The sequence below is a fragment of the Sminthopsis crassicaudata genome, chromosome 1 (assembly GCF_048593235.1).
Source record: "Sminthopsis crassicaudata isolate SCR6 chromosome 1, ASM4859323v1, whole genome shotgun sequence".
Lineage (NCBI taxonomy): Eukaryota > Metazoa > Chordata > Mammalia > Dasyuromorphia > Dasyuridae > Sminthopsis > Sminthopsis crassicaudata.
Window position 1 is genome coordinate 650,666,026 of NC_133617.1, and position 27,055 is coordinate 650,693,080.

Below are 27,055 nucleotides of genomic sequence, written 5' to 3' on the forward strand. Positions count from 1 at the left end.
TTCCATTTACTACCCGTCCCCTCATCTGTCTCTGTGGAAGAGACATGCTAGTCAGGCTTCTCAAATAGACAAGTGAGTCATTTGATTATAGCAAATCTGTGTGAGCTACCGGTGTGAGAAGACTTCAGAGGACCAAAACTACTCATCCCTTTTCAGGAGATATTCCCTCTTCCCCAGCTAACGTGCTGGTTTCCAGGTGGTTTTGATTCCATTATGATTCATCAGCAGAATAATAGAAGAGAACAAATCAATCTTTTGCCCAGCTGATCAGAGATCTCAGATTGCCAAACACTTGGGCTGCCCATCTTCAAACCACCAAGTGGAAGAAGGAAAGAAACACAGACTAAATCAAGAGCAGCTGCCAGATAAATGGGTGAACACACACAAGCAATGAGGCAACAGCTCAAAACAAAGAGAAGCGTTATTGTCTGAGAAGGAACTCAAGTCTGAGGAGCCTGAGCAGCGATGATCCATTACAGATTTATATTATAGACACATTATATTATATATTGTTACATTATATACATATTATATATTATATAGATATGTTATAGATATGTCAGATATATTATATAGATATATCATAGATATAGATAGGAAGAGCTCATTATTTAGCCCCAAATGAGACCAATAAATATTTGTTAAAGGAAGAAAAGAAAGGTCAAAATAAGCCAGAAAGAAGGTGAGGGGCGGGAGTATGATATTTAATTCAACATTTATTAAATACCTGTCACATGTAAAACGCTCTATTTAGTGCTGGGAAGACAAAAGCAAAAATGAAATGGTCCCTTCCCTCATAGAGCTTATGTTCTCCTGAGGAATACAACATTCCATACATACAAAGTAATTCCAATGGATGGATCTGGGAAATCTCATTTTGATGGTATCTCCTAAACTGTGGTTTGAATGAAGTTGGAGATGCTTCAAGACAGTGAGGAGGGTGTACATTCCAGGCAGGGAGAATAAAGTAATAGAATCAGGAGATAGAATTCTTTTTTCTTTCATAAGAGACATAATAATATATACCAAAAATAACTGAAAGGTGATTGGGGGAGGGGAAGCACAGGCATCTGGGATAAGGATTCAGGCACTGGGGCTTTAAAAGAGACTAAGGATTCTAAAATGAGGAAGGAAGGAGTTGGTACATAAGCATGGGAGAGAGTATGGAGAGAGGGGAAGCTTGAGCAAAGCCTGATGGAAATTTATGAAGTTCCAAGGTTGGTTTGGCTGGACCATAGAATGTATATAAAGGGGGAAGGTAGTAATGTATAATAAACCTGAAACGATTAGTTATAAATGGTTTTAAAAGACGGAGAAGTTTCTATCTGATCTACAGATAGTGGATAAATCCTGGAGATTGGGGTTTTTGTTGTTGTTGTTGTTGTTGTTGTTGTTGTTGGGGGAAAGAGAAGGTATTTTATTTTTCATCAGTGGAATTACTAGGTTAGATCTATACTTTAGAAAAATCACTTTAGCATCCATGTGCAGGATGTATTGAGAGAGAAGATAATGCAGAAAGACTAATTAGGAAGCCATTGTAATCATCCAGGTGAGAAGGGATGGTGGGGCACACCCATATTACTAGCTACTTGGGATGGGGAGGCTGACAGATCTCTTAAGCTTGGGAGTTCTGAGCTGCTTTGGGCTAATCCAATCAGGTGTCTGCACTAAGTTCAGCATTAATTGGTGAGCCCCTGAGACAGAGAAAGAGCTCCAAATTACTTCAATAAGCATTTCTCATTACTGTCACAAGGGCTAGGAACATTTTGACAGAATTGTTATAATTTTATAACAATTTTTCTTCCAAAGAGTTCAAAGTACTCTTAGCCAATCCTTGGCCCGCCACCTCATTATAACATTAATACTCATTTGTATGCTAGAGCAAGCACAGTAAAATCAATTGTTAAACTTTCATTGTGAGCATTTATACCTTGGAATTTGGCAAATACTACATATCTGGACTTAATTATTTTGTTGATTACTTAGATATTAGTGATGCAAATTAAATCTAAGAGTGGGTTGTTTGGAGAGTCAGTTGATAAACATTTTCCAGCACACCCTTGTGTGACTTGGAAGTAGCTATTTACTTTAATAGAAGCCCAGAAAATAGACCCTTACTCCATAAGAACTTTTAAAAGAATTTCATAATAAAATTATAAACAGGTTGACCATGAGAAGTGTGTATATATATATGCATATATATGTGTGTGTGTGTGTGTGTGTGTATATATATATATATATAGTTTCTAACTTTCCACTTCAATTTCCTCAAAGTTAAGGAACACCCCACACACACCTCAGTTCTTTGTTGAAGTAAATTCTGTTCCACCATTTAATAATCAGGAAACTAGTAAGAAGTTAAAGGCGTGTCAAAGTTAAAGGCATGATCCTATATAGGTACTAGGGTATCAAGTGCAAGCATTCTCTGACTGTGTGAATGCCTCCTTGTTCACCTGCTGTGCATATTGTGTTCATGAGTTTATTTTTTTTCTTCCTAGGTGTGCCTGAAGTAGAAATCACTTGGTTCAGGAATAAAAGCAAACTGGCTCCCCTGCACCACCTGCAAGATGGCTCCCTGTCTATTACAAATGTCTCCTTTTCTGATCAGGGGCTGTACTCCTGTAGAGCAGTCAATCTTCACGGAGAAGTGACCGAAAACACTCAGCTAGTGATACTAGGTAAACAGCTGCAAGGTCAACTGCCTGTGGACAGGAGTTCAGTTGAAAACATCCACACCAGGTCCTCCTCCCTCTCTCCCTGCTCTTGCCAAACACAATCAATGTAACCTAAACTAACCCTAACTTCTCCCTTTACCCTGGAGAGTTAAGAGATGAAAAGAATTTAAATGTATAATGTTACAGTAATAAGATTTGGAGCATCAAAAAAAAAGAGAGATTTATGGTTAACCATCTTAGATTAACTACAATATTGGTGACTAACATATAAATTATTAGGACATCCTCATTCCTATATGGAGAGTAAAGACAATATGATGCAGAGCTAAATGCTGGGTTGAGTTTCCATCTTTATCTTCCCCAGTAAAAAATGACATTACCCACTTCAACTGCTCCTACATGGACTCTAGCTGGAATACAGTTTTACACCCAGTAAAGCAAAGGGAGTTAACGCCCCTTACAAATACCCCAATCAAGAATAAATCAAATGAAGTTAACCAAAATCTCTGCACCTTTGGATATTTTCAGGCACCTCATCTCTACCTTCAGGTCCTCATTTATGGCTCTGGCACAAAATGATGAATCAATCAGTTACATTACATACAAAAGTTTCTGACATCAATTCATGTCTAGGGCCTACTAGTGTTATCACAAACTCCAAGCATAACTCACCTGCCGTTATCCATGGGGAAAGAAAGCAACATAAATGGTCTTATATTTCCACACATACTAGTTCAATACTGCAAGAATTTCTTATACCATAATTTCATTAATTTTTTGGGAGGATGCCTTTCACTAAAACAAATTACAGCCTCTCTGTAAATTTTAAAGATGATCAAGATTTGACATGATTGAAAAATTTATAACCAGGCAGTTTACCTGGCAGTGAGGCTCTCTGGATTTAAGCCAGGCTAGCTCCTTGGACAAAAGATAAACAGCAGAAAGACAGACAAATATCCCCTATCACCAGTCTTTATTCAACTTGGTAATGTCTAGCAGAGCTTGCTCCACCAGCAAAGTCTTTAAGAATCCAGAAGCATCTCCATGTCATAGTAAGGTCTTAGAAAACTTTAGTAGAAGGCATATCTGGTACCTACCCTCATATAAAAAGGGTTCTTATTAGAATCAAAATGATTTAGTAGAAGAAATAATTTAGGCTTTAGTTTTACCAAATTGCTAGTATGAAGTCTCTGCTCACTCTGGCTTCCAAAAACCTGCTCATAGTAATTCACCACGCACCCCAGTTGGGCTTGCAGCTCACCAGTGACTATATAAGCCCCAAATTATCTCAGAAAGCAACAATAACTCAGTTCAGTGAAGGATGAAGTTTACTTTGTGTTCAGTTTCACAGTCATGAGTTAAACTTCTAGCTGGACGATTGGACTCAAAAAGCCGTTGTTGAGCCCAGAGCCTGGGTGGGACCATTACCCCTCACTGATTTATGGTACTTACTGATGGAGTTTTACTCCCTAATAACACTTCCTCATCACTTTCTACTAATGGAGAGATGAAAGATTAACCAGGATGTGTAGCTGCTACTGTAGGTCTGATAATGAAGTGTGTGTATTCTGTGAACTTGTGTTTAGCACTATGGTGCCATTGAAAAGTGGGTGAAAAGACTGTTTGGGGAATGTTACTTCTTCCGCACTTTAATCAAATATGACGGAAAATTGCTATTTAAATTCTCACCTCAGGGCATTTTTTTATCAGAATAACCTTGGTTTATTGATCGCAGTTCATTCATTATTCCAGGTACTTTCTGAATATAAAAGTGGTTTCATTTTCTTTGTTAATCATTTAAAACTAATTTAATTTTTAAGTGGAATTTTTTTTTCAAAAAAAAAAAAAAAAAAACTAAGATCCAGTGCCAACTATTGAAACTTTAGTTTTGTTTTTAGTCTAATAACACAGACCTACATTCATTCAGCAAACATTTATTAAGGGCTCACTATGAGCTCTATAGGTATGGGACAGGAAGCAGAACCAGAGAGGCAACAGATGGATTGGCTTCCATTTGGGGAGCTCTTACAATCTGCTTTTAGACATAAGAGTATAAAAGCATCTTAACGCTTACCACAGCAATAGACTTGTAATATTCTGTATTTCAAAGAAGAATTTAAGGAACAGAGGATTTGGGCTTCAGTTCATGATACCATGGCTGACATGTAGAATTCAGAGAATTTTTGAGATTAATGGGACCTGGGAAAGCATCTAGTTCAGCCTCATTTGATAGAGACAGAATGGTTAAGTCACTTCCCCTTGGCTATCCAATGGTTAGCTGAAATGAAATAAGTAACTAACATTTATTAAGTACTTAACAATGCGCAAAGCACTATGCCAGATGCTAAGGAGACAAAGATGACTCAATTATTTCTCAAAGAACTAACATTCTTCTGGGGGAAAGAGTAGGACATGAATATAACATAGTATATATAATACAAGTTGGGGCATGATGGGGGCAAAGGAGATATCTAAACAATGTGCTGCAAGAAAATTTGAGGAAGGAGTGTATTGCTCAAGGCATGCTCAAATGCCAGGAAGTAGGAAATGAGAAGATAGATCATTATTAAGTTTTATAAAGGGATTTTTTTTTGCTTATAAATATTGCAAGATCTTCAAAATATGGGTTGATTGATAAAAACTCAATTTGTGTTTTCAGAAACACATTTTTGACACAAAGTTAGGAACATCCATACAGTAATGTGCCTAATTATCAGGAGTAGTCTTGTTTTTTCAAGCATTGTATTAAGCCTGTAACTCAGATCCCAACCCTAGGGAAAGTATGGATGTCTCCACTAAAAAGATGCCCTTCAGAAGCCAGCAACAGAAACACTTGACCTCTTAATACCTAATGTCTTCCTCTTCCCCACTCCTCCTAAAGGTACTAGATTTCATGTTTTAGTCTGCTCTGATTCATCATTTCTCTGACCACAGATCCCCCTCATCCTCCTTCTCAACTGGAAGACATGAAGGCCCTGCTTTCAGCCAATGGACCCAACCTTCCCTCTGTGCTCACTTCTCCTCTGGGAACACAGCTGGTTTTGAGTCCTGGGAATTCTGCCGTCCTTGGTGAGTAGTCTAGTCTCTGAAGCTCTTGGAATGATTCCAGAACAAGATTGAATTTATGGAAAGGGGGACTATGTATAGGCAGGAGGGAGGGAGGCAGCAACAGTAGGGTAGCAGGAAATCCTCTCATTGCCTAGAGAATCCAGACTCACCCAGTGGAAACTTTTGCTAATTTTCCACAAGGTAGGGGCAATTCTGTCTGGCCTTTTAGTTTGTCTAGTTTCCAATACAACTTTGCTCGGGTTGTAACAAGAGTTTCTACTCCAAGGTTCTCTCAGGGTGAGGGGCTACTTTGGCTGCAATGTGAAGACTGTTCATACTTTTTTTTAGGTCAAGAATACTCTGGGCTTATTGACTTGTAAAAAATGTGCTCCCCACCATTTCCCACTGACTTCTATCTTCTAGGATAAAGCTAGAAGAATTACCAGCACCATAGGAAGAAGGAATATTGGTTACAGACTATAAAAAGCCTATGTCCCCCATTTATTGAATACCCAATATGACTTCCCAGGTATGGGAAGCTCAATAACCTCTCTCTTCTTGGAGACATCAGAGCTGAAAGTGTCCTGGCACTTTGGGGCAGGCAGTTCTACTACTTTGCTCATTATTTCCCATTTCTTATAGCCTTCACTGGCAGGAGTTTTCATTAGCTATATTTCTCATTCAACTTGGACAGGGAGGATGACATCAGTTAAGTGACTTGCTAAGGATTATGTAGTTCCTAAATGTCTGAATCTGGAGAGGAAGTAGGGTGTTTCTAATGCCAGGCTAAAGCTTTATCCATTGTGCCACCTGATGCCTCCTTTCTTACTTAATATCAGAATCTATGACAACCCTCATTCCCTCCCAACCATACCCTCCATGGCTGGATCCTTAATCATACACACAAATGGAAATCTAATGATGTAGTCACAAATCCAGCATGACTAAAGCACAACTAGAAAAGGTAATTTTCCATTTTCCTTCTTAGCTGAAATGTCTCCAAGATATAACTAGAAAAACCCAATTTTTTAAAAAAAATGTGATTTGTATAGTAAAGTAATATGTAATAATAACTTTAATTTATGGAGGATTTTAAGGCTGAGGAAGCATTTTCCTCAAAATAAGCCCATGAAATAAGCAAGCCATGGAATATTTACACCCATTTTAGAGACGACAAGACTGAGTCCAAAGGAGATCACACAACTGAACTAGTGTGTTGAAATCAGAACCCAAGTCCCCAAAGCTCATTCCATTTTGCTACATTGCCTCCTTATGTAGATCTGCTTTATTTTTTATAATTATTAAAATTTTGGCATTAACTGCTGGCTTGGTTATATAAATCAAAATCCACATTAAAAACATATTGTTGCACATTTCATTTAGACTTAAGATAGCAAATTCTTTCTAACTAGCCTATTTCAGTATCATATGTACATAATAAAATTCTTTATTTTGATTCAACAATTCCCAAGACAGGCTCTATCACTAAATAGCACTGGTTTTCAGTAATGTTTTCCCCTTTTCTGGAGGTTCAATTTCTGTCAGTGGCGACTGTGGTACCCTTTAGTCCCCTGGAAAAATGAACATGTATGCACTGTCCCATAATAGCTTTACTTTCTGTCTTCCATATTCTGGAATAATATTTTGTCTCCTGCTAGCTATGGGCAATAAGAGTTTATTGTGGTTTATGTGGTGACATTCCAATGCTGCTTTATAGCTCTTTGTTTCCTTATGTCAGTGTTTAAATCTAATAGTTAAGGGACATCTTAATACCCTAATCTGTAGTTAGCCCTGCTCCATGTAAGCGAGACAGTGAGTCAGTCTCCATAAAAAAATGCCACATGCATGTACCTGAGAGTAATGGACTCCTGCAGGGAATGTCACCACATCTCTGTGATTTTAGACATAGGCCATGATGTATAGGCTGCATGAGAATGGATTGGGAGATGATGTCAGGTCACAGTTCTTTAAATGCCTTCAGTGATTCAAGATGTACCAAGACCTTGTTATTACATTCTTGGGGCGGGTCTCAAAGGAGGGGGAAGATTTGCATAGGCATAAATGCCCCATTTGGGGAAAATGGTGTGAACAAAGGTAAAAAGAAGAGTTCTTTGCATGAGAGCACCAGGGACAAGGAATTAGACAAGTCTGGCTGAAGTGGACAACCCTCAGAGGGAAGTACAAAAAGTCAGAATTAGAAAGCTAAATTTGACTCAGTTCCATATCTATCCATACAATCCATATATACATGAAATATACATGGAATATATGGAATGTATATAGGAAATATAAACATCTATATGAATGAAATGAAACCTTTATCAGAGAAACTTATTCCCCCCCAAAATTCTGTATTACTTCATTGTCTATGGTATCTATTAGCAAAATGTAGTTTCCCTGTCTATTTTTCCTTAATATCAAAAATCTATGATAATCCTCATTCCCTACAAACTAGGTCCTCCATGGCTGGATCCTTAATCATATACATAAATGGGAATCTAATGACCTGGTCACAAATCCAGCAAGACTAAAGCACAATTAGAAAAAGTCATTTTCTGAGTATGGACCACAACATAGCATTTCCACTCTGTTATTGTCTGCTTGCATTTTTTTTCCTTCTCAGGTTTTTTTTTAACCTTCATTCTAGATCCGATTTTTCTTGTGCAGCAAGATGATAGTATAAATATGTATTCATATATTGTATTTAGCACAAGCGTTAACATGTTTAACATGTATTGGACTACCTGCCATTTGGGGGGGGGAGAAGGAGGGGAAAAGTTGGAACAGAAGGTTTTGCAATGGTCAGTGTTGAAAAACTACCCATGCATGTTTTGTAAATAAAATTTTTCAGTTTTCCTTCTTAGCTGAAATGTCGCCAAGATATAACTAGAAAAACCCAATTTGCTTTTTGCAAGATCATCATTGCTACCCCTGATTTGTTTACTTCAGCTGAAGCATGAGATTTTACTCCAGCCCTTTATTTTAACTGTTTATGTGTCTTTCTGTTTTGTGTATCTCTTGTAAACAACATTTTGTTAGATTTTCATTTGTAATTCATTCTGCTATCTTTTCATTTTATGGGTGAATGCATCCTATTCACATTCACAATTATGATTACTGTGTACTTTCCTCGATCTCATTTTCTTCTATTTATTCTATTCTTTGTGTGTTTTTAAATTCTGTTCTCAAAAGTCTGTTTTGTTTCTGATCACTGCCTCCTTTAAAATGTTCTTCCTTTTATCATTTTCCCCCTCCCTTTATCTCTTATCCCATTCCCCTCTTTCCTAGTGGGTAAGCAGTTTCTATACCCAACTCTGTGTGTATATTCTTCCTTTTTTGAACCAACTCTAAGAGGCGCCTACCACTTTCTCCACCCTCTCATTTCCCCCCTCCACTATAAAAGCTCTTCATTACATGCTTCTTTTATGTTAAAAAATTTCCCTCTTTTACCATTCCCTACCACCCTTTCCCAGTGCATCCTCTTTCTCAACCTTTCATTGGAGGGGAATGGGGAGATGTTACCCCAGCATAACTGACTCATGCCTGTGCTTTCTGTCTATATAGATTCCTAACTGCTCTAATAATGATTACGTCCTTAGGAGCTACATTTTGCCATATTTACCTTTTTATGCTTCTCTTGAGTTTTATATTTGAATGTCAAATTTTCTATAGTGCTGGTCTTTTCATTAAGGATGCTTGAAAATACTCCTATTTCATTAAATGAACATTTTTTCCACGGGAAGATTATACTGTTTTGGTGAATAGATTATTCTTGATTGCAATATAATCTTCTAAGCCCTCTATTGCTCTAAATGGAAGCTGCTAAATCTTGTGTGATCCTGACTAGTTTCACAATATTTTAAATAGTTTTTTTCTGGCTGATTTCAGTATTTTCTCCTTAACCTAAGGACCTTAGAATTTATCTGTAATATTCCTGTGAGTCTTCATTTAGGGATTTCTTTCAGGAGGAGATTAGTACATTCTTTCTATTTCTATTTTACCTTCTTAATCTAAGATACCAGAGTGGTTTTCCTTTAGAATTTCTTAAAATATGATGTGTAGATTCTTTTTTTAATCATTTAATCCTTATCTTTTTGCCATCCGTTTACTAGCTCACTTGTTTTTACAAAAAGATATTTCATATTTTCTTCTATTTCTTTCATCCTTTTGAATGTTTTATTGTTCTTGATGTTTGACAAAGTCATTAGCTTCTCTTCCTCAATTCTAATTTTTAAGGAATTATTTTTTCTTCAATTAGTTTTTGTACTTTCATTTTCATTTGACAAGTTCTGCTTTTTAAGGAGTTATTTTCTTCAGTGAACTTTTGTGCCTTTTTTACCAAGATGTTAATTTCTCTTTTCAGAATTTTCTTGCATCACTCTCATTTCTTTTCCCAATTTCAACTCCATCAATTCATCTCTTCTTTTTTTTTAATCGTCTACAAAGTTTTTGTTGGGCTTGGATCCAGTTAGCTTTTTTTGAAACTTTGGTTGTAGCTGTTTTTATACTGTTATGTTCTTTTGAGTTTATGTCTTAAACTTCCCTGAGCAAACAATAACAATCAAAAAAAAAGTGCAATACATTGTACTTCTTTTTTTGCTATTTGCTCATTTTTCCAATTTCTGACTTTGAACTTTATGTTAAAGTTGCGCTCTGCTCACCTGAATATGGGGATACACTGTCACAAGCTTCAGACCTTATATCCTGCTCTTTCCAGAACTGATTGCAGAACTATTTCTGCAAGTTTCCATGACTTCCTAGATAATGATATCCTGGGAGAGATGTGCTCAACACTGATCTTTACCCTTCAAAGTCCCCTACTCCCCTGTAGCCACAAGTGCTAACACCCTGGAATTGTGACCCAGAAGTGGATATGGGCAATAGAGTTGTCAATCATCACCAGCTGGACCCAGTGTCCCCAATGGTCCCCTCTTTTATTCTTTTTCTGACCAGTTGTCTGACTCTCTTACAGTCTCTGGGCTGAGAGTTGTTAAAGCTGCTGCTGCCATTGTAATAAACACCTATGGGACCTGTTGGTGCTATACCTTGTATTACACTGTATTATTCCAGGCTGACTGCCACCCATGGCTCACAGACTGCTCCTACCAATCTCCTGAGTTGTCTTAGTCTGAAAAAATGTCTTGCCCTGAACTTTTATTGGCTCTATCCCTCAAAATTTTATCTGAGCCATCATTTTAAAATTTGTTTGAAGAAGAATGTTGGCAGGATTTACCTGGATTACCTCTAATCCACCATCTTGCCCCAATGTTGCTTTAAAACTTTTTCTCATTGTCTTTAGCTTCCCTCATCAAGCTGAGCTCATTTTGAGTCATAGCATTTCTGACACAATTGTTACCATGTCAAATTTATAGTCATCATCTATTACTTGTGTTTATTTACATCTTCTGTATATTTATTTTTTAAATTAATTTAATAAATGACTAATGGGTTCCCTGTGCATCCCTGTGCATATAGGTCTCTTCAGAAAAATCCAGTTTTTCCTCCCCATTAAACTTGTTTCTCTTTGTGTCTTAAGAATTTTATTCTTCAATATTTTCCATCCCTCCTGGACTGGCATGCTCTGTTTCTTCAGTCTGTGAGATCTAACTTTTCTCTGAAGCCACAGAAATCTGTTCCCTCAGAATTTAGGTATATGCTCCTCTCCTCATCTCCCAGAAAAGTTAGTCATATCTAGAATAGTATCTCAATTGTTGCTTCTTCCAACTTTTGAATGATGAAAGTATCACAAAGATAGCCTGTGCTTGTGTTAAAAATATTTTTCCCAGATCCTATCAATTTTCTATTCCTGTAGAGGACTCCAGATAATTTACAGTATGCACCAATGATAAAATTACTTCTGTTCCTGATGTATTTGACTTTTACCCAGATATTCTCTGCCAGATTTTCAGCCAATTTTTCTATTTCCTTACATGAGCATAGCTTCTAAATAGACAACTTCCTGTTTCTGTTGACTAAAACTACACTCATAGTGTCTCCCCCTTGAGTTTCATCCCAACAAGTCTCAGTAATATCACACAGTAGACCCTTAGTAAATAATTTCCAAAGAGAATCAAACTGGTATATGGAATTTTTGTTTCTTTGTATTCATCTGTCCCAATGCCAATAATCTTTCCTCCAACATGACTTCTAAGGTTTTGAGTCAACTAAATCTTGAGACCCAGGTTTCAAGAACTGCTATTTCAGCATCACCATAATGATAGCACATATTTCTAACATGATTTAAAGTTTACCAAGCACTTTCTTCACAACTCTCTGAGAATGTCCTCCACTTCTAAGAACCATATAAAGCCACAGCTGGAAGGACCTTTAAAAAAATAAAGCCACTAGTTTCATTGATGTAGGGAACTCTTGGTAAGGAATTACCTCTACCTGCTATTCAAAATCTCAGGGAATTGCGTGAGTCACTAAGAAGTTAAGTGACTTGCAAAGGACATAATCAAACTGTGATAGAAACAGGACTGAAACATGGGTCTTCCATTTTTAGGCATCATCTGGTCTAAACCCCTAATTTTACACATAAGGAAAACTGAGGCCCAGAGAGGGAAAGTGAATGAATTGCTCAGAATAACTAGTGGCCATTCCAGGACAAGAACCAAGATACTAATGATGTACCATGAAATGCTTTTCCCCATTCTGCCACTACTTGAAATGCTTTTGACCAAGGTTCAATATCCTCAAAGAAAGTACTAAGATCCCAAGAACCATCCCAAAATGAAAAAAAGAAACTCACATCAGAAAGAAGATGGATTGCTCTCTTATTTGCTAGTCATCTTTGTTGTAAAGAGCCTACTTTTGTAAAATTAATGAACTTTACTGACTAGAATGTCCAACACATTTTCTCCTCAGCTGAAGGTTTATCGAAGGTTCCAAGTAAAATCTTCACAAGATAAGGAGGAATGGATGAGTTGTAATCTGTACTGGTCTTGAGCTAACAGATTGATTGAAGCAATAGAGTCAATCAAGCAATTGATTGAAGTAACTCAGTCCTGTATGAACAGAAACCAGGACATCTTCTAGCAGATGGTACAAATGATCTCTTAAATAGAGACAGAATATGCCATGTTTTTAGGAGCCATTCTCCTCATGGCCTTCACTGTCTATTTTAATAAGCAAACCAATCAGCAGCCTGCCAGGAGAAATAACTGCAGTATGTACATGTCATGCTGGCTCCATATAACACCAAATAGTACAAGCCACTCTCCTGCCATGTGATTTACAGGAAGGGGAGAAATTCATGCAGTCATTTAGCACTGAGTTTGCTGAGTAAAGCCTTTCAGTGAAAGGAGCTTATTGTGGCTGGACTCTTTCCCCAGTTGGGGGTTCGAGGGGTCAGAGCCAACATATACAGCAGGCTCACTCAACAGCATCAACAAACTCCCCAGGGCAACGCGCCCAATTAGATCCAAGACATTCCATGTATAACAACTCCACTTGCAGCACACCCCAGTCAGAAGTGAGGGAGAGACAGTGAGGCTGAGTGCCACATCCAGGAAACTCAGTCTTGAAGGGGTTTGTTCATGCTGGCCAAAGCCTTCTGGTCATTTCCTACAGTAACACTGACCGGGTTCCAATTTGCATAGCTCTTGGGGACCCTGAGATGAATTCTACGAGGTAGCTGCTAAACCAGCAGCAAATAATTTTGCTGTCCCAAGAGATCAGATAAAAAAGTAAAATTAATTTTTCCCTATCCAAAGTTGAAGTTGTGGCCCTGGGCTTCTTTGCAACCAGAAGTGGCAAAAACTCTGAGCCTAGGTAGAATGTGCCCAGACCTATAATCCCTTTGGTGCAGACTCATGGAGAAAAGCAAAGAAATAGACCCCTTACAATATTCGCTTTGCTACCAAAAGAAGAATATCAGAAAAAACATTGAAACTATAAATTGTAAAATTATTTTTAAAAATAACTAAAACATGATGAACTAGGAACTAGGAAATGATCTCATCTAGTCCTAACTGCCTCATTTATAGGAGACCCAAAGAGTAGTAATTTTTCCAAGATTATACAGAAAGGGACAGACCTGAAATACCAGCCCTGGTCTTCTGACTCTAAAACTCTTTTTCTTTTCACCATACCTTGGCTACTAATATTTTTTCAACTTATCTTCCGCATCTAAAAAAAAACCCCAAAAAAATAGTGATGAGGGATGTTTGTATGCATACTGTAAAATAATTACGATCAAACACTGACTATATAAGTTTCATGAGTCCTTCAGACACTTTTGAAAAGTCAGTGGGATAACTCATTAAAATTGTATGCAAAAAGACCTTAAGAGGCAAGAACACTGTGTAAAATATATAAAGATAAAAAATCATCAGGATGAATATAAAGTCAAACATTTCTGACTGGAAGTCCATAGGCATTTTAAATTTAACATGTATAAAAATGTGTTATCTTTCCTCCCATACCAACTCTTCTCCTAAAATCCCTTTTTTTGGTCAAGGATATCACTAGCCGAACTTCACTCATCCAGATTCACAGAATTAGAGCCATCATCAACTCTCTGCTTCAGGAACTCATCAGCTCTCTCTCACCAGTGATTGCAATAACCTCCTAATTGGTCTCCTTGTCCTTAGTCACTACCCTGTCCAACCCATCCACCATACAGCTGCCACAATGATAAAATATTAACTCCTAACCTTGTTATTTAAAACCCTTCACAACTTGGCTGCAGTCTATCTTTCCAAGCTTACTATACATCAGTCCCTTTCCTGAATTTTGTGTTCTAGCCAAACTGGGCTTGCTTGCTATATTTTGTACATAACCTCTCATCTCCTCCATCAGCCTATTCACTAGCTTCTTTCCTAGCCCCACATCTAGAATGTATACCCTCTTAGACTCCCTAGCATCCTTCAATGCTCATCTAAATTGCTACCTTCTACATGAAGTCTTTTCTTCCCCCCTCTCCTAAATTTTCCTTTGTTTACAATTTTGGTTATATTTTTTATTTACTTACATGTGTATATTGCACTCTTGCAGGCCATGTCTCCAATCTCAAACTGGCAGGTTGGTATAATTATCCATAGGCAGTGACTACTTTCCCACATCCATACTACTCTATAGGCCTTCACTCCCAAACTAAGTCTCTGGAACACATATCTTTAATAATCATCTAGTAGACAGAATTAGCACAAAAACAGCAAAGTAATAACAATAGCAATAAAATGCTCCCTCTTCTCTATTAATCTGGGACCCATTCTTCACAAATTCAGTATTAGTGGATATACATGCAAAGTATATGACTGTTTAATTTGCATGTGAAGCATCATGCCTCAAAAAAAGCCTTTGACTCCGCATTTTGTTCTGCAAAATCTTATCTGGCAATTTGAATATCATAAATCCATATTTCGGTAATAGGCATCAGAAAATTTGTTGAGCAGGACAATAGACAGATCAATGTTGTTCATAATTAGGTGCTTAGGAAGAAAAAGAAGAGACCAGAAACTAATTAAATACTAGATAAAAGATATGAGATTTTGTAGCATGTTGGAAAGTGGGCTTAAGTCCTGGCTCTTGGGGCATTTTAATCTGGGATTCAGGGTCCTCCATGATGTGACCCCACTCAGTCTACTTCTATGCTCCTATTTTCTATTTCTCCCCAATACAAACCCTGTACTCCACATAATTGGGTTTCATTGTTTCCATATACTCCCCTCCCTGCTTTTTACTTTCTAAATCCTGTTTATTTTTCAAATCTCAGCTCAAGTCCTACAACCTCTATAAAGCCTTCCCCATTCCATCTAAATGCCTATAAAACTCACTGATACAGAATTAGGAATTTTAATAATGGGAAAATGCAATCTGCTAGGTAGGAAGAAAAGGAAAGTCTACCCCCGGAAGGCAGAGTCATATCCTGAAAAAAGGCAGCCCATTTTCCAGAGCCTCCAGTATGGCTGATGACTCCCAACCCCAGAAAATAAGACAAAATGAGGAGAGCTGGCAGGGAGGGGTCTATGGCAATTGGATAATGTAGTTTCAAGAAGGAACCAGAATCCTTCAGATAGTACCATATAGTAAGGAGCTAAGAGAGAACCAAGAGGTGAAGGGTCAGAATTCTTTAGAGGAGCAATATAAAATCAAAATATTTTAAGTATCCTTGGACATAGCCAAGTCATCACACACAAATTACATCTCTAAGAATCCATCCTTTTAAAAAGGTATTTTTAGTTATTTTTATGTGTGTCCTGTCTTCTCAACTAGAACATATGTTTCTTGACAGTAGGCCAAATAGCAGGTATTCACTAAATGTCTGTTAATGGTGATAATGATTTTAAATGAAACCATGTGTCCAGGGTATAGATCAGATATCCTCCTGAAGCATTTCTGTCTCTCAGCCCTATTATGGCACAGATTTAATTACCTATTACATATATTTTCATTTCTTGTCTCAACTTGTCCATCTCCTACTTATCAGGGTACATGTTGGATTACAGTGTGTCCTGAGCCCATTTACAAAGGAGTGAAGTGACATGGCTGAGAATCTTGTGCCACATAGATTAGAAGACCATTTTTCACTGTAATCTCTCTAAAAGACTAATTCATCATTTCTTCCTCTCCAAATGAAAATGTGAAAATGTCATTGTTGACTCTCAAAGGTCATTTCAAAAGTAAACTGTGATGGAGACCTACCCTCCTGAAAACTTGCAGAAAAGTAATACAAGAAATATGACACAAAGAGATCATAGAGAATGAGAAAATAACAAATATTTGAGCATTTTCAAAATGCTGAGGCATGTATTGGAACATTTCCTCATCCATACTAGAAGGATAAATTTGTATGACATGATAATGTATTTGAAGATTCCCCAAAGCTTCTAGTCCCAGCCATACTGTGCTTTGTAACTAAGCAGAAAGCCATCCTTCTTGACCAATGTGTGGTCAAGTACTTGGGGTCTGTTGTTTGCTCATGGTTGTATTTTTGTTGTTGGTTGCTTTGGGTTTTTTTTCCAATAAAATGCACACTGGAGAAGAGAAATTCTAGAGGGGTTGTAGGAAGCACTGAAACACTCAGTATAAAATCAAATAAGTATCTTGGACAGCATTTATGAGGAAGCCACAGGAAGACATGCAGAAGTTTTCTTGGAATGGTGCTCACATCCATAAATTTAGAAAGACACCGGAGCAGAAGTGACACTTAAAATAGTTGGCCACTGAAGTCAGGGCAGTAAATTTTCCCCATCTAGCCACTGTTCAGGGCCCTCACTGGTATTTTCAGACAAAATCTTTTTTTAAAAAAGATCCAGATAGCCTGGAAATAGGGATTTTGAGAAAAATCCCTTGCACTTGCTCTATCTTCTATGTGTTTTCTGGCACAAAGATATAATTCCCAGGCCCAAACCCTCTCCCCAACATATCTAGTTGGAATGAAGTGAGAGATTTGCTATCAGGGAAACCAGGAAAGTATTGCGATGCCATCCATGAGAAAATGATACCCCTGTCCCCAGGCATTCTGTAGACAGCCCTGAGAACCTTATAGGAATAGCCACTATATCAACATGATTTTTCATTTTGAAATGATTTGGTAAAGCTAGTTAAGATGGTGTTGCAACAAGTTAATTATAGTGGAGAAAGTATGGTTATGAGGAAAAGCTTGACAAATTTTGTTTAAAAAAAAAAAGATGATTATTTGTTGAAATTTTGAGTTGGGGCTTCATGCTATTGAGTGAATGGGATGGAGATTTTTTTTCCCCAAGATTATAAATTCATCTCAAAAGTTTTAGATTCTATTCCTCCTTCCTTTTCCCTTTCTACTTTATGTTTTTCCAAGGAGTTCTACTACAAAAACTTGACAGCCATTTTGATTGTTGATATAACAGAAATAAAATTATAAACCAAGAGTTTACTGAGTACTCAGTGTGTTGACATCATGTGCCAAAATTCTGCCAAAACTTGTTAGAAGTTACAAAAGATATGAACAAACTGGGATCTTGTCATCTAAATATAGATAAAGCTGATGTGCATGAAACAATTAAAGTCCAATGCAATATAATTTATAACCAAGTGAAGTAAATTGGTATTTATAATAGGAATTTTTTAAATAGAGAGATTGGGGAACAGAGAGTAGTAGAAGAAAGCTTTGTGAAGGAGTTGGAACTTGAGCTGAGTGTTGAAGGACAGATGAAATTTAAGCTCAAAAGACAGGGGAAAGCATCTTGGTGAAATAGCAAAAGAATGAAGGCAGGAAGTCTGGTATGTGTGAGGCACATTGATGAGAGCAACCTGGCTAGAGTACAGGGACCAAGCTTGCCTCTATTTTTTGATAATTCACATTTTTCTGGATTTTAAAGCCTACAAAGCACATTCCTCACAACAACCCTGTGACGTAAGTAGGTCAAGTATCAGTATTCCTATTGTACAGATGAAGAAATTGAGACTCAAGGAGAAAGTCTAGGTCACAAAAGTCTGACAGGTCAGAGGTGATCATTAAAACTCAGAACTTCTGACTCAAAGTGTGTTAATCTTTCCACTGTACCAAATTACCTTTGTCAGCAGAGGGTTAGTTTATATCCCTTAGGATAGTTTCATCATCTGTAAAGTAAGGATTAGACTAAATAATATCTAGGTTTTCCAGCCCTAATATTTTATAATTACTTGAGTCACCTACTATTAATCTATAAATCTAAACTAATAACAATATATAAGGTGTTTCATCTTTAGAATTCAAAGTGTCTCATTCATCCTTCCCCTCATAATTGTAACTTGAAAGGTATATAGAATGCCAAGATTTTTACTCCAAAAAATTTCACTCTTGGAAGATCCCTACCTTGAAAAGAAAAACTTTGAAAACCAGTTATCGTTATAGAATTCACCATACCACTATTAGCAGTGCCTGCTCAGAAGTAATGAGCTCTGGATGATTTTTGTTGCCAAGGAGATAAGACCGAAAATTCATGGAAGACCCTCCTTGAAACCTGGCAGAGACAGCAGTGTCTAATGCTTTTGAAGTAGCATCAAGGAGGAAAAATTGGCAGAGTCCTCCATATGTGCACGTTGTCTGGCCAGCTCCCTGAGCTCAAAAAGGGAATTTAGCTTCAGAAGGAAACAATAGAGGTATTTGTCTTTACACAATGAAGGCTGCATCTCTTCATTCCTCCATCTGCAAATCTCTCAGTTATACTATGTCTAAGTAAGGCTCATAGGTGCTAAGCCCTAGGATCACAGACTTTGGGCAATAAGAAATCTTCAAGGTCATTAGTCCAATCCCTTGTTTTTAAAGCGCAGAGGCGCTTGTCCAAGGTCACACAAGAAATAAATAGCAGACCTGGAATTTTGAATTACACAGGTCTTCTAGCTCCATAACACAGGCTCAAAGACTCATAAAGAGCTAGAAAGGACTTCGGAAGCCATCCACTCCTATCTGTCAATTTACAGATGAGGAAACTGAGGGTCAAAAAGACAGGATTACAGTGGTACTAAATAGCAGAGTTAGTATTCAAACTCAGGTCCTCTGACTTGGGGATTTTGAAGAGACTGGCTTGATTGTGGGGTCTGTGCAAGTCTATGTCATCTATGGTGGATCAAGGAAATTTGGATCAAGCTTAATACCCCTAGGATATTCCAAACTCCCTAAGCAAAGTGCCAGAAACAAGCCATTTTACTTGAAGGACATTAGAGCTAATACTATTCAGGGACAAGCCCAGAACTAAATCCAAGGAGCACTTACCAAAAAAAAAAAAATGTATTAACTAGTCACAACCCTTTCCCTAGTCCTTTATTTTCCTGATTTGTAAAATGGGAATATTGCACTGAACTGCCTCAACATCCAAAAAAGTTTCATTGAAGCCAAGTGTTGCCACCATGATTGAACCCCCAATGAAGATAGATAGCCCTTTGCATTGTTCCCATTCTGCTCCTCGTTGGTACACAATAAAAGGCAGAGCCAGATGGCTGTACATCCCTACTCCCCCACTTCGGCCAATAAATTGTGCCATCATATGGTAGCTCCCTAGTTTCTCCAGATGTTGGGGAAGTCCCTTATGGTAAAGACAGAAAACATTTCTGTACCATAAAAGCAGCTACAGCTGTATGCATGTCAGGTTGCTGTCAGATGGTCTCTCCAGGTTTGTAGGATTTCTGACCTCCTCTCCCTAGGATGTCTCTGTTTATGAGTCTTCGACAAACCACACATTCTCCAGTATCAGCTGCCAAAGCCAGGCTGTAGCTGCCAGGACACCTCATTAGCCAGACAGAAGTCAGACAGCAGCATCTTTACAAAAGCTCTCCCGAGCTGGTATTCCATTCCCTTCCCTTCTCTCCCCTCCCCTCGCCTGCACCCCCTGCCACCAGCTGCCCCCTTCTTGCCAGTCCCTTCTCCTCCCTGCCTTGAATATTATTTTCTTTACTTGATTGGGAAGTTTCTTGAACACAGAAGTCTCATGACTCAAGAAACACATATCGGCTTAATAAATACAAGGCCTTCCTGCATCCCCAGTGGCCCTGACCCTTATAGCTCACTCTGGTATTCCTCATCAGCCTCCTCTCCTTCCTGTGACTTCTTGTTGAACCCTGAGCTTTGCATTGCTGCCTCTCAGGACACCTGCTAGGAATATTAGCCGTTCTTCAACCCAGCTGCTGGGCTGCCACAGCTCAGGTTTAACAAAGGAGAGAAGACCAGGAATATGTCAGAGTGTTTTGAGTTGCTTTTGTTTTTTAAGAAGGGTTTCTCGGTGGGATGTTTCATGGAGCACATTTGGAGGCTTTTTCTACTCAAGCACTCTTTCTGATTTAGGCCAAGAAACAGGTAAGCTCTTGTAAGGAGAAAAGAGGTATTTTGAAGTATTTTCTTGCTTTTCCCTGTAACTGGAAAATAAATGACTCTATTTCTCTTAAGAGGAGAATTTTAAAAGTCAAAAATCATCTGTTTCCAATATGCTGAGCTACCCATCCTTACAATTAATAAAATTATAGACCACTTAGCATATGCTATAATGTTCATGATGAAATAATTAAATATCATTTTCCTTTGAGATGGTATGTAATCAGAAGACAGACAGAGACAATGAGAGGCTGAGAAAGAATGAATATATGATAAAGCTAGACTATAGAAGGGACTTTAAAAGTCAAGTGGTTTGCCCCAAGTCAGATGGTAAACAGAAGAAACAAAATTCAAATTTCTGTCCTTGAACTGTAGATCCATAATTCTTTCCACAAAATGGAGAGAGAATAAAGAAGGATGGGGAGGTACACAATACCAAATTCTGACCTTGGCTTCTCCTCATATGTGCCACAGATATGTGCACAGCCAGCAGCTCATTTAAAGCTGTCCAGTCACTAGATTGAAATTCCTCCCCCACAATCATAAAAGTTGCTGCCAGATCTTTTCCCAGAAGACAATCAGCAGGTATCTTTGCCTTTAGTGGAAGCACCTGCTACTTTGCAAGAGGACAGAGTTAGCCAAGACTTGTAAACTCCAAAATTTGAAAGAGTTTTTTTTTTAATTTTTAAGTTACATTTTTTTTTGGAGAAGGGAGGAGAAAGAGAAATCAAGGGATTAGTGACAGAATCAGAAACTTAGGATTGGGTAGAGCCTCAAAGTCTTCCTTGAACTTAAGTCTACCCTGCAATACTCTATGTGGACAGAGAAAAGTGAAAGGTATTGTCCACATGGGCCTTTGCAGAATGAAAGGCAAACAATAACGTCTGTCATAAATAGTAGGAACTGCCCCACTGGGGCCCCAACTAGAATAGTCTTTTGGGCAACACAATTTCTTCTTTTTTATTTTTCCTTCCTCTTCCTTTTCTTTCTTTTTTCCCTTCCTTCTTTCTTTCCTTCCTTCCTTTTGTCCACTTTATCTCTAAGTGCTCTGCCCAAAGGAAGATAAATTTTGATCACTGAAACCTCCCAAGATATCTTGGTCTTGGGGTTTAATAGCTAGATTTCTTTCTTAAGGACCATGAATTAAACCCAAATTATTCTAGCTCTCATTAATTGACCAACAATACATCTCAAGTGAAGCCCACTTGGTCATTGCTTAGACCCAATTAGCTTATAGTGAATGTAAATAACATTTGTTTGTTTGGGCCAGAAACTCTAAGGGTCTTCCCCTCCCAGACTAATATTGTTTTTTGTCCGGGTAAAAAAGGTCATTCTCTAACTCATTTCTTACCTAGACTAAGGCTAAGGCTGTGTGCTGTGTCTGAAGCTAGGTTTTGAACTCAGGCTTTTCTGACTTCAGGTCCAGATCTCTATGCATTATACTGCCTAGATGCCTCTCCTCAAGAATATAAAGAATGGAGTTTGTAAAATGAACTTCTAGAATACATGGTTAAGAAACATGTAGAAAAAGTGGCTATCAGAAAGAACCAAGTATAATTTAGCTCAATTATAGAAAAACACTTGACATGGTCTCTCATCCTATTCTTGTGGACAAAATGGAAAAAATGTTGATTGGACGAGCAAATTAAGGAGAATAAGACCTCATTGAGTGGACAAAGAATTATTTAACAGTTCAAATTCCTCTTGGAAGAATATCACTGATGGCATGTTGGTGGCCATGAACTATGGAACCTCTTTGTTAGTGATTTGAAAACAAAGATAGATTATATATACAAAATTTGCAGATGATCCAAAATTAGCTCCTATATTGAATGACTGTCAAAGCTAAATCCAATAAAATCAAATCAAGGATTAACATAAAACTCCTACAGTTTTTTTTTTTTAATCTTAGAATTAAAACTTGGTATGGGCAAGCAAGTATGGATAATTCATCTAAAAAAGATGGGCAATGGAAAGTGGGTATTAAAGGACTCCACGCTCAGTATAAATTAACTTTATACCCAGAAAATTAATGCAGATTGCATAAAGATACACAGTATCTAGATTAAAAAATAATTGTCTGTTGTCCCCCCTCCTTTAGTGAGATGTATCTAAAGAAATATGTTCTATTCTTCACAACAAATTTCTTGAAGGACATTAAAAGGATAAATTTCAGAAAAGCTAAAGGAAAACAAGCAAAATAATAAAGCTCCTTTAAGTCATATCCCATGAGGATTTGATGAAGAAACAAGGACCTGGGTATGTCTAGACTAGTTTAAAAAAGACATGACATAATAGTGGTTTTCCTGGGAAGGGTATTCATGCAAAACTAAGATTATACTTGTTCTTGACCACAGAGGGAAGAACTAGGAACAAGACCCGGAACAGACAATTGGGCAAACTTAGTCTTGATTAAACTCCATGACAATGATAGCTATCTAAAAGTAGAATGGCCATCCTTTGTAGGTAATAGGCTGCTTCTTACCTAAAATTCTTCAAACTTTAAGAGATTTATTGTCAAGGGCATTATTGTTTATGAACCCTATATTCTCTTTTAACTCAGAGATTCTGTGATAGCTTGTCAAATTCTTGAAGGATGATATCATATCCTTCATTTCCTATGCTTAGCACAATTTTTGGCTCATACTTTTGAGTCGTATCTGACTCTTCATGACTCATTTGGGGTTTTCTTGACAAAAATACTAGAATGGTCTTCCATTTTCTTTTCCAATTCACTTTACAGAGGAGGAAACTGAGGCAAAAAGAGTTAAGTGAGTTGCCTAGGGTTACATAATTTGTGTCTGAGGCTGAATTTGAACTCTAGACCCTGCATTCTATCCATTCTATCCAGATAGGTCTGTCTATCCACCTAGCTGCGTGTGGCACAATTTAATAAATACTTATTAATAGTGAAGAGATCATATTGGTCCCCCAGTCTTCTTTCCTTAGTTACTCCTGTATTTAAGTAAGATTGGAAGAATTTTACAATTACATAGTAAATCTTAAATGTATTTACTCTTGATTGGTCTGAGTCTAAATCTGTTGTTCAGACTAATTCTTTTATTCCTTTCATGATAAGATACAGATTAAATTCTCCTCACAATTCTCCTCAGGGCCCCACAGCCCTGAGACTTTATTGCCTCTCTAGTTAATCGAAGAGGCAGAAAAGCAGAGCATTTGGGGGATGGAAAATAAGCTTTTATAGTTAGTTCCCCACTTCTTGGAATGTTTTAAAATTTTCTTTGGCCATGAGTGCCTGAGGATAGTCTTTGCACCTGGTTATTTGACCATATTATTGGGAGGTCTGAGAGACCAGAATGAAAGTTAAAGTTACTTGTCTTCTCCCAATAATTTCTTAGGTCTGGTCGTTCAATGAGTTAATCATATTTTCCATAAGTTCCTGGTTCCTTGCCAATGACTACTCATTTTAGTTCAGTTATATCTCTGAGAGCTGTTATCATTATAAAGGGAGGAACCTCAAAGAATGAATAAGACAGGTGACTTATATAAGCTTCTTGTTTTCATTTACTGATCTCCAATACCACATAGATTTGTGTGTGTACTACATACCCAACAGAAGAGCAGAGAGCCCTCAATAAATTGTAAATGACTGAGTATGGATATCTTCCAGCTTTGTAAAATTAAATTAAGGAAAGGACTCCCAGACCTAAAGCTCCAATTACCAAGTTTCATCTCAAAACATATCATTTTTATGGTGAATTTTAACTCCATGAAAATACAGAATTATAATACAAATGCTGACAAGTCCAAGGCCAACTCATGAAGCAAGAATTTCACGTATTTAATATTTTTACACAGTGTGCCCTAATCCATTATACTTTTTCTTCCTTTTAAGAGTATTGAAATAGATGAAAATGCTAAAGATTCTTTTTTCCTTCTTTTCATATTCTTGTATACCATTTTAAAGCAATTATCCCCTCCCAATAATTTCCTTTTTCTATTCATATTTTTCAAGTTTAATTTTTATTTATATCTTTTGTTTTTAAATTACCTTTGCTTTCAAATATATTCTTATTCCCTCTTTGACCAGAAGCATCTCTTGTTGGGGCCATGGAAGAGGTGAATAAACAGTTCAGAAAAACTAACCAACTCATCAACCATGTCTGACAGTGTATGAATTGTTCCACACTGATCATGTCTGCCATTTTTGTGAAAAAGAGCAAAAGTACATTTTCTCATCTCTTCTTCATAGTTATTGTGATTATACAATATTCAATTTGAGTTTTTTTGGACCTTTTCATTATTGTAATCATTATGTATATTGCTATCCCAGTTCTGCTGGCTTGATTTTAGCAGTTCATATAAGTCTTCCTCTACTCCATTTTTTCATATTCATCATTTCTTACTATATACCCATGTGCTTTTAATTTATTTCATTTTTCCATATAACTTCTCTAACTTATCTCCTCTTTTTCAGTACTAGTAGACTACTTGTGCCTCTGTAAAATGGGAAGAAAGGGAAGGAGAGAAGAATTCATGACTAATTTCTTCCGTTTAGTATGTTTAAATAAGAGCTCAAATACCAAATGTGGTTGAAATATTACATTGAAATGCCATTTAGGGACAAACTGCACTAATATGAGCACCAATATGAAACATCTGCATTCATGAGATTTTTGCCCCTGAAGTAAGAGACAGGATGGTGCTTAGCAAGAATTTTGGATTTGGCATTAGAAAACTTGATGTTACTTATTACTTCTGTGACCTTGAGCAAACTACTGTTCTTTGGGTCTTTGTTTCTTCTTCTGCAGAATGAAGGGATTAGAATAGATCCACGCTAAGGTCCCTTCAATAAAACTATGGTCCCAACTCCTGATTATATAGAGTCCAATAAATCAACATGAGTCTACCATTTTATGCCCCTAGATAGTCAATAGAATGAAAGCTGCTTCTTGTAAAAACTATTTCTTTTTCTTTTCTTTTCTTTTTTTAATCTTGCTTTCCCAGAGCCCAGAACAATGTCTGGCAGATAATGGTTGCTTAATGTTTCTTAGATAGATGGGGAAAATGCCAACTACAAACCCCTTCCTAATTCCTTTCAAGAAGTATGGGGCACCTTCTAGGTAATATCTGAAAGGATTAATTATTAAAAGGGCAATAAACTTTCTGAGAGAAAGTTCAAAGGAGGTAAAGGGACAGAGCCACTATCTCTAACTTCCTTCTCACTTTCTAAAGCTTCAATAGACTAGGCTGAATCTTATAAAATAAGACTTAACAAGTTAAATTTTGTGTCTGTGTTCAAAAAATCAACTTCAGAAATCCAGCATGAGTGAAAAATGGATAATTCATTGGAAAAAATATTGGGGTTCTAGTTTATGGTGTGGTACTCCCCAAAAAACTAATGCACTCTTAAGCTATGCTGGGTTATATTGTTTTAGCTGTAGAAATCCAAAGAAGTTCAATCAGAAGGGGGGAAGTGAGAGAGGATCCCCGGTTTCAAAGGGAATGTGAAACCTGATGAACTGATGCAAAAATTAGCCATAAGCTGAGATAGTTCAGCCTGATTGATGAAGTCTTTGGTCTCAGTCACAGCCAGAGCAAGTGGTCATGTAAACTTGCTGATCTTTTTTCTTAAAGTCACTATGCTAAATTCTTTCTACCCCTCTAACTCTTGTACACTATAAGTGGTTGGGAGTAGGGGGGAGGAAAAGGAGGATAAGGGGTCAGACCCATTAGCAGAGACGTTCTTGCTGTCATCTGAAGATTAACTAATCATAAAGGGAAATGGGAAGGGAATTTATATGACAATTTTATTTTGTTGCTGCATACTCCTCCTCCAGTCCCTCCTAAAGAAAATGGGAAATTTCACACATCTGTGAATCACAACCTGGCTTTGGCTCAATTTAGAGTCACAATGGACCTAACAAGGGAGGCCTAAAGGCAATATTTTCTTTCACTGGTTAAGAAGGATTGATAGAAAGAAGTTTTCCATTGCCAGAGCATTCATTAGTCAGGCAACCTTCCCAAGTACCGTTTCCTCTTCAGCAGCCCTAACTACTAAATGTTTTTAATAACTATTGGCTTTAAATCTCTTTTAAGTTCTGTTGTTCCCTTTCCTGGGGCAGGTGCTGAGGTTTGGAGGAAGAATACAGTCAATGACCATTTAATAAGGCAGGAAGCATTAAAAAAAAAAAGTCCTAGTCACCTGCATGCAGGCCCCTTTTGTATCCCCTCAGAAGGTGTTTTATTACTTGGTCTCAGTAATGGGCCCACAGCTTTGGTGTCCAGGCCAGGGAAATAGACAAAGATCATTCACCTATGAGAAATGATTGATGTGCCTTTTACTATAATAAATGAGAAATGTCTGGTGGCATAAGGGACCCACTGTGACAAGTCAGGTTTTCTCATTAGCAGTAGAAAATGTAATAATTATTCATCAGGAACATACACAGTGGGAATTGGAGTTTGATTTTTCCTTTCTACTATTGGCTACCGGCTATTCTCAAAGGCCACTGTATACACATCCATGAGTACATACAGATATACATACATGTAACCACAGGGAGTATAAGTTTTGGAAGATTGAATAATAATCTTC

The 27,055-nt window shown here is 37.4% G+C and overlaps 1 protein-coding gene across 2 annotated transcripts in view; it reads left to right on the forward strand.

Annotated features, from left to right (window-relative positions):
- The window catches only part of ADAMTSL1 (ADAMTS like 1), a 380,756-nt gene that overhangs the window by 327,508 nt on the left and 26,193 nt on the right, over positions 1-27,055 (forward strand). For both annotated transcript variants that reach the window (XM_074282966.1, XM_074282967.1), the window contains exons 22-23: positions 2,499-2,678; positions 5,610-5,744. In XM_074282966.1, the coding sequence (XP_074139067.1) occupies positions 2,499-2,678; positions 5,610-5,744 (315 nt within the window). The remainder of the gene's footprint in view (positions 1-2,498; positions 2,679-5,609; positions 5,745-27,055) is intronic.